The sequence below is a fragment of the Propithecus coquereli genome, unplaced genomic scaffold (genome assembly GCF_000956105.1).
Source record: "Propithecus coquereli isolate 6110/MARCELLA unplaced genomic scaffold, Pcoq_1.0 Scaffold12, whole genome shotgun sequence".
Taxonomy (NCBI): domain Eukaryota; kingdom Metazoa; phylum Chordata; class Mammalia; order Primates; family Indriidae; genus Propithecus; species Propithecus coquereli.
The window spans coordinates 14478566-14487620 of NW_012136080.1; the positions used below are offsets into that span (position 1 = coordinate 14478566).

The following is a 9055-nucleotide window of genomic DNA, read 5'->3' on the forward strand; positions in this document are numbered from 1 at the left end:
ATCTCCTTGGAGGCAAAAATCCCTGTCTTACTCATCTTTATAGTCCCATATTATAAAAGAGTGCTTGGCACAAAGTAGATGTTCAATAAGTATTTGCTGAAAAAAATGGAGGTGAATAATGTATATCTTCTCAAAAAAAGTATCCAGTCATGTAAATATAGGAAATTTTAATATATTCGTATCTGAAACATACAAAGGCCTAAAGATAAAGTCAATTCCTAACTAAAATTCTCTTATGCAACTTCATTATTACAAAATTAAGTCTTTAGTCAAAAATCCAACTCTAAAAATATGGTTTCAAAAATCATATATCTACATATAATACTAAGACAAGTAAATTGTCTTAAGCTGCATCATCATCTTCATCATCATCTACTACAGCATAGATGGCTTGATTCCTCCTCTTGATTTTCTTTCTTTGTTCAGGTTCATGTTCATCACTCAGCCTCTTTGATGGCACCTTGGTTAAGTCCTCTCCATTCCCTGACTCCGCAGCCTCACCAGGTTTCCCCTCTCTACCAACTGGGGAACCCAATGTATCATCAGAAGACACAAGCATGGAGCTTGGCAAGATCCTGACATCAGAGAAGCTTTCAGAAAAGTCAGAAGCTTGATCAGAAGAAGGTTCTACAGATGGTGTATTCATGTCACTATGTGCACTTACAATACTATCTTCATCTTCGTCTTCTTCATCTAACATTATTTCATCTGGGTTAAAAGAGGACAGAGCAGATGTGTCTGTGTTATATTCACTCCTGTCTTCTCCAGAGTCATTACTCTCCACACCATCCTGCTCTTCATATTCACCAGAAAAGTGATGTTCTTCCTTGGCCTTCTGAAGCCTGACATTGATGTCTGTGATGCCAAGTTGGGCACAAAATTCAGTAGTCTGGGGATTGATCCTATGAACCAGCTGTATTTGTGTCTGTGGCTTGCTAGGGTCATAACAAGCAGCCGTTATACTAAAGTTACATGGAACTTTGAGGTCATGATTCAATTTTTCCAAAACTTCCTTCATAGCTTCTTCTGTTGCACTATAATCCCACCTATTAAAGTTCAAAACAACAGCTTTTTACATTTTTTAGCTTCAAACGATAAATGATGAACTCTAACTTAGACTTCAGGTACAAAGATAAAAAATAAGCCATCTATCAAAATTCCATTTAGTAAAATTATAGTTAATTTAGCAAAGGAGCATTTAGGAATAAAAATAATTCTTAGAAAAAGCCATCTTTAACTCATACCCCAAAACAAGTATAAATTTTTTTAATGTGTGAACTAAATCTTTATTATACTTTTATGCACATCTATTCACTTATAATATAAACTTACTTGAGTTAATGTTCAACAGTCTATTTTCTTGTCTCCCTTAGATGGAAAACTTGTAGTTTTCTAGACTATACCAGTCAGTAAACCTTGAATTGTTCCGACACTCATTCAACAATTCCTTGATTAAAAACAACAGTGGGGGAGATAAAAATTATGCACGCAATGAAGGCGTCAAGTCCTACATAAGGTCAGACTCACCTTGTGTGCAGGCCATTATTTTCAGGCATATTCCACAGGTGCCCAGTCACATTAATAAGATCGTTAGTAGCCCTGAGAATAGTGAGCCATTCAATATCATACTCCAAGTAATCAGGAGCATTGGGGTCATGTTCTATTTCTAACACCTACAGAAAAAAAAAATAATTTTAAGAAATACATATATATTTTTAAGTATTTTAATATAATAATAAAATGCAAAAGGAATTCACTTTAAACTCAAATTATTTAACTAAAACATCCCCAAAGAAGTCTCAGAATACATAAATTACAAGGAGCACAAATAAATTCTGAAAGGAAAATTAATAATTTTTTTAATCATTGGAAGAGTAAAACTATATTGCAAAGTTACTTCATTCTTTTTACCTGAAGAAAGTCTCTATGTGGTAAGCATTTGTCCAAGGCTAAAAATTTGGTTGCTTTGGCTATCTGTCCTTTATCCTTCACCTAGACAATATGAAACACAATTTAAGAAAGAATGTCAAAGTATCATAGGTAATTCATACATTGAACAGGATAAAAATAATCTTTATTACACATACTCCTAAGTAGTATGTCAAAGGAATGACTATTACTTTTCCAAAACAAGTTAGTTCTTATGCAATGACTCACAAGACACTTAGCCTCTCCAGACTTAATTTTCCTTACAAAATTCAAAGCAAAAACTGATGATGATAATGTTAAATCAAAGAATATAACACACAGGCCAGGCACAGTGGCTCACACCTATAATCCTAGCACTCTGGGAAGCTGAGGCGGGAGGATTGCTTGAGGTCAGGAGTTAGAGACCAGCCTGAGCAAGAGCGAGATCTCGTCTCTACTAAAAATAAAAAAAATTAGCCGGGCATGGCGGCGCATGCCTGTAGTCCCAGCTACTCGGGAGGCTGAGACAGGAGGATCACTTGAGCTCTGGAGTTCGAGGTTGCTGTGAGCTAGGCTGACGCCATGGCACCCTAGTCTGGGCAACAGAGCAGCACTCTGTCTCAGAAAAAAAAAAAAAAAGAAAAAAGAATATAACACACACAAATCGAAGCATATAACACAAGGATTAAAGATAACAAAGGAGCTTAAAAGCAAACTGGCCGAACTAACACTATACAGTTTTAACAAGAAACCACAGGAGAAAATCTTTGTAACCTTGGGTTAGGAAAAGCTTTCTTAGATACAGTATCAAAAGTAGATGTGATATATCCATAGAATGAAATACTGATACATGCTAAAACATGAGTGAGTCAAGTAAGTTCGGGAAGCACTACACGTCACATTTCACTCTTGAGAAAAGCAATGCCCACTAGTGCATTAAAGACTCCCAGAAATTCTTTTAGAAGAAATCTCTAACTCCTTTGTTAAATCAGCATTTTATAAACAGTTTTCCTATGGAAATACTTTATGGGGCAGTCAGAGTTCAGCCAGAATCAGAGGTGAAAGAATGAAACGCATACTTCCATAAAAGCCTAATTATAAGTACATATTTATTCTCCACCTTCCATCAAACACCATCCTTGACTCCCTCCTCCCTCAGTCACCAAATCCTGATGATTCTGCTTCCAAAATCTCTCTAGTATCTGCTTCATTCTCTATATTCTCTCTTTACCTTAGGTCAAACCTCCTCTTTTGCTTAAACAGCCTCCTCTGCCCTCCATTTTACATTATTCCAATCCACACATGAAAACTGCTGTCAAACTAATCTTTCTAAAATGAAAGTCTTATTTCCTCATCCCCTCTGGTTAAAACCCAAACTCCAGAGTATGGCCCAGAAAGCAGTTATGATCTTGTTCCTGCTTCATCTGTTCCTATGCCTCAGCCACAGGAACTAACTATAGTTCCCTAAATGCACCATGCGCTCAGACCTACAGGCCTTGCACATGTTGGTCCCTCTAACTAAAATGTCCTCACAGTCTGTTTCTTACTGGTACTTCGAGACTCAGCTCAGCCACCAATTCCTTTGGAAAACTTTCTCTATCTTCATCTGTGCCCACATCCTCATCCCACCACAGTCTGGCTTAGGTGTTCCCACAGTATCTTAGCACTTTTCTTTTTTCCTTTTTCTTTTTTAGAGAGAGGGTCTTGTTCTGTCTCTGTACTCTAGGCTGCAGAACAAAGGGACGATCACAGCTCACTGTAACCTCAAACTCTTGGGCTCAAACAATCCTCCCACCTCAGCCTCCTTAGTAGCTAGGACTACAGGCACACGCCATCATGCCCAGCTAATATCATTCTATTTTTGTAGAGATGGGTTCTTGCTATGTTGCTCCAGCTGGTCTTCAACTCCTGGGCTAAAGTGATCCTCCTGCCTTGGATTTCCAAAGCACTAGGATTACAGCCGTTAGCCTCCACGCCCAGCCCCCACTATTCTATCAAACTTATTATACTATTTTGAAATTGCTTGCTTGTCTCTTTGCCCCTTTGGAGATTGAGCTACTCACAAGATGTAAGTTATCATTTATTTCTTTCTCTAACTTTACAACTGTGCCAACAGTGCCTGGTCTATAGATGTTCAATAAGTGTTTGTTATGTTTTACCTGATGCTGCATCAAGGCTGCAAACTTCACATGAAGGTGTGCAGAAAACCAATAAGTAGGTTTTAGGTGCTCTAAAAGCTCTGAGGCAGCAGGACTTCCTAACGTGTTATTTTCCACTTCTTGTCGGAAAAAAGATTTAGTCTTAAGAAGTTGCTTCTTATTTCCATAGTGATATATACTTCTTGGCCAGTCATGAGATAAGAATATATCTATAGGCTGCTTCAGCTTTAAAAAGAGAAAAGAGAAAAGAAAAGTTCTTAAAAAACAGATTAATAAAAACAATCCCCTTAATTCTCTCCACCATCACATAACAATTCAACCCACTTAGATCTCTAGATTTCCATGTAATTCACTCTAAGGACACTTTATTTAAGGGAGTCATGAAAATACTAGGCTACACATTCATCTAGGCAAAGAGAAGCAGCTTTTTCTCTGCCTCATAAATCATTCTATTTTCTGAAGCAAGACAAGGCAGAGACACACTTTGATTAGATTGCCGATCAGCTAAGGTCTTTAGCACTGAGTTTCTAAAGTATGTAATAACATAGTTCACTTCCCCTTTAGCAAAAAAATCACTATTTTGAAGATCGAGGGACACAAGATTTCATGAGAACGCTAACATAATACAGTAAACCCAAAGATTTATCAGATTTTTTCTTAATGGGCTCACATAGTATACACCAAAAAACTATTACATAAATTTGTATTTAATTCATTAAATAATTAAAGGACACAAAATATACTCCACACTTTATTTATCCCCAGCACCTTCAAGTAATCTAAAATAAATACTTGGAAAACTAAATTAAAACAACTTAGATAACTATGCAAGACAATATAAAATGTAAGATAGATATGACTAACCACTGAGTAACTAGTATGGACAATAGGTGCAATGAAAATTCAGAAAAGGGTGACAACTCTAAACTTGAAAAGTCACGAAGTGGTATCTAAGTTAGGTCTCAAAAGGACTGGCAGGATTTAGACAGGACAAAGGGAATAGCCACTCAAGGGAACTGTATGACCAGGTTTGACCAGGGCATAGAAGGAATGCCTGGAAGTATCCTTATGCTCCTACGGAGGCTCTAGGGATGGGAGAAGGGCATGAGTGCAGTCAGGCAGGCTCTACCACTAAACTACTTGGGAAGTCCTGGGCAGCTTACTTACCTGTCTGAGCCTTAGCATTTCATCCTTAAAGCAATCAAGTTAGAGCAAGACTTCCCTCACAGAATTTGAGTAGACATTATATGAAATACCAAGTACGAAATCTGCTTAGCCCAGTTCCTGCTAAGCCCTAGGAACTAATGAGTTTGCAACAAGGAGAATGTGCAGTGTGAGAAGAGAATAGCCTAAGACAGAAGCACAAAGAATAGCATTAAAGGAATAGGTTAAGGAAGAGTTGTTCACAAAGGCAAAAAAAAAAAACTGGATAGGAAGAAAACCAGGAGTGTACATGGAAGCTAAGGGCAGAGACATTTCAAGTAAAAATGGTCAGCAGGGACAAATGCTACTGAGAGATCAAATAAGATGAAACGGTTACGTGAAACAAAGGAGTGTCTGTTATATTTGGCCGCAAGATATTCATTTGGTGACCTTGAAAAGAACATTTGCAATGGTGTGGTAGTGGGAGAAAACATTTTGGAGGAGGGTTGAAGAGTGGGGAGGATTAAATACAATGCTTTAAATACATGTTTTATCTTTGCTTTCATGAAATTCCACTGAAATGACAGTCCAAGAATGAAATGTCATAAACCCACAAAGACAAAGAGAATGGAAAACTAAATTAGCCCAGTGTCAGTTATGTAGTGGGTTCTCAAACAAAAACCTAGTTTCACCTACTCTGCAATTTAAGCAGTGTTTTGATAACACCTTCACAATTTTCCCACATCCTCCATCTTCTTTACTATTAATTTTCTAGTTAATACCACCACTTAATTACTATTATATAAAATAAAATATTTACTTTAATATTTTCTTAAAATATCACTTTATTTCAATGTCTGTTCTTTAGCTTTACCCTAGGCAATAATATTTGAAATCATGAATTAAATGTTTTATTATTACTAAAATAAATTCATAACTATTAAGGTAAAAACATGTTCATGTGTGAACCTCCCCAAGACAACTCAAGATTCAAATTTTAGAAACACTGAAGTATTCTTCTTGGAAGTAGCATACTAATATGATCAAAATACATTTTGGTACAGAATTACTTTAAAAAATTGTTCAAGTCTGCTGTAATGTACTTTTTACATACCTGTTTTAACTTATAGACTTCAATGTTTCTGACATGATATATACTCCTTATTGTAGATGAATTATAAGGAGGGCACTCAAAATGACCTTAGACGGAAGAAAAATAAGCTATATTCAATTCTCTTAAATACTGGAAATACAAATACATACACACATTTCTCCAAAATTGATGTTTGTCATCAGTGGTTTGGATCTTAAGAATTTTATTTAAAACACTGCACTTAATCTGCAGGTATTTTCTACTAATAAGTAATCACAATCATAAATCTAAATCACTAAGGGGCTTGTGACTTTTAAAATTAAATTATATTTAATTATGAAATATACTGTATATTCACATAGTCAAAAATTTAAGGCCAGGCGTGGTGGCTCATGCCTGTAATCCTAGCACTCTAGGAGGCCGAGGCGGGTGGATCACTCAAGGTCGGGAGTTCGAGACCAGTCTGAGCAAGAGCAAGACCCCGTCTCTACTAAAAAATAGAAAGAAATGATCTGGACAACTAAAAAAATATATATATAGAAAAAATTAGCCGGGCATGGTGGCACATGCCTGTAGTCCCAGCTACTCGGGAGGCTGAGGCAGAAGGATTGCTTGAGCCCAGGAGTTTGAGGTTGCTGTGAGCTAGGCTAATGCCATGGCACTCACTCTAGCCCGGGCAACAAAGTGAGACTCTGTCTCAAAAAAAAAAAAAAAAAAAAATTTAAAAGATATCACCAGAAAGGTATAAAGCAAAAAATATCCCTAAAAAAAGTAAAAAGTGACAGTAAATCAATGGTTGCCTAGGGTGTAGGAGTGGGGATTAACTGAAAATAGGCACAAAACTTTTGGAGGTGATAGAATTGTTCTAAATCTGAGGCTGGGTGTGGGGGCTCACATCTATAATTCTAGCACTTTGGGAGGCCAAAGTGGGAGGACTGCTTGAGGCAAGGAGTTCAAGACCAGCCTGAGCAATGTAGCGAGACCCCATCTCTACAAAAAACAGAAAACTTAGCAGGTGTGGTGGCGTGCGCCTGTAGTCCCAGCTACCTGGGAGGCTGAGGCAGGAGGATCTCTTCAGCCCAGGCATTGGAGGTTGCAGTGAGCTATGATGACGCCACTGTACTCTACCCTGGGCAATAACGTGAGACTCTGTCTCAAAATAAATAAATAAATAAAGGATTGTTCTAAGTCTGGATGGTGATAGTGGTTATACATTTACTGAAATCATTGAATTGTATACTTATAATAGTATATAAATTTTAGCTCAATAAAGCTGCTTTATGGAAAAAAGAAAAGCTACCTCTCATTCCTGTCCCCCTGCTATCAGTAACCTTACCTAGAGGTTAATCAGCTTTTGTATTTTATTCCAGGGATATCACCTATGCATATAATACACATATTTCTTTTTTGGCTTGAAACAATAATTTATTATTTTGTTTTATTAATACTGGGAGCATAAGGAACTGTTCTCTAGCCAACAGAGAGGAACTGAAGCTTGCCAACAACCAAGTGCAGGACCTTGGAAGCAAATCATTCCTCAGTTGAGCCTTCGCATGAGAATGCAGGCCCACAATCTTTTTTTTTAATTTCCTAACTTTTTAAAATCATATGTATTATTTACATGATATTCTGATATTCATATACATAGTGAAACAATTACTATAGTCAAGCAAACTAACAAATCCATCATCTCCAATACTACACAGTGGTGGTACACTTTAATACATGTTCTATACCTTGTTTCTTTCACTTATTGTGGCTATTTTTCCACATCAGTTACACATAGAGCTGCTGCTATTTTTAAAAATGGCTTCATAGCATTATATCATATAGTTATATCATGATATATTTAACTGGTTCCTACCTTTTGCTATTACAAACAAAGCTAAAATAAAAAACTTCACACACATCATTTTGCACTTGTGGAATGTATCTCATAAATAAATATCTGGAAGTAGAACTGCTGGGTCAGAGTACTTTTATAATTTCCACAGACATATTAACATATTACAAAATGTCATCCTGAGATACTTCTAATTTGCTCCCACACCTGCCATGTAGGAGACAGCCTACTTTTGTATATCCATGCCAAAACCTTAGACTATGGGGAGCAGAGCAGCAGGGAACAGACTTGTGATTTAATAGTTACACTGAGGATGTAAGTTTTAGCTGTCAATTTAATTTGTGAAATTTGTGAAATCAATGTGAATCCAAGCTATTTCTTCCACTTTAAAATCAAGGTATAATTCATCCAGATACAACTGAATGAATAAGTACATTGTGGTATATTTATACGATGCAATATTATTCACAAGTAAACAGATTAGATTACATGTATCAACATGGATTTCAAAAAAATGCTAAAGAAGTTGCAGAAAGATACAAGCAATATGATATAATTATATGAAGTTTAAAACATGCTAAATAGTATACTGTTTAAAGCTCTTACATAGGCGTAATGATGTAAAATAACCAAATGAATGATAAACAGCAAATTCAGAGTAGCAACTGCCTGGTGAGAAGAGGGAAGGAAGAAAGGAGGAGAATAAGACTGAAGACAGGTAAACAATGAACTTCAACTGTATCTGTACTGTTTTCTTTCTTTCTTTTTTTTAAAGGCATATGCTCAGATCTTTGTATACTATTTTATTTCTTAAAAACAAAAAAATGGCAAAATACTTAGATGATAAAACTAGATAGTAGATACACAGGTATATGCTATAATGTTCTCTATATTTTTACATGTATGAAA

The 9055-nt window shown here is 36.3% G+C and overlaps 1 protein-coding gene across 1 annotated transcript in view; it reads right to left on the minus strand.

Moving 5' to 3' along the window:
- Window positions 1-218: 218 nt before the first annotated feature.
- The window catches only part of DBR1 (debranching RNA lariats 1), a 12142-nt gene continuing 3305 nt past the window's right edge, over window positions 219-9055 (minus strand). The window contains exons 4-8 of the mRNA XM_012663577.1: window positions 6325-6410; window positions 4068-4292; window positions 1912-1992; window positions 1528-1673; window positions 219-1046 (exon numbers count right to left, since the gene is read on the minus strand). Coding sequence (XP_012519031.1) covers window positions 344-1046; window positions 1528-1673; window positions 1912-1992; window positions 4068-4292; window positions 6325-6410 — 1241 coding nt within the window. The 3' untranslated portion in view covers window positions 219-343. The remainder of the gene's footprint in view (window positions 1047-1527; window positions 1674-1911; window positions 1993-4067; window positions 4293-6324; window positions 6411-9055) is intronic.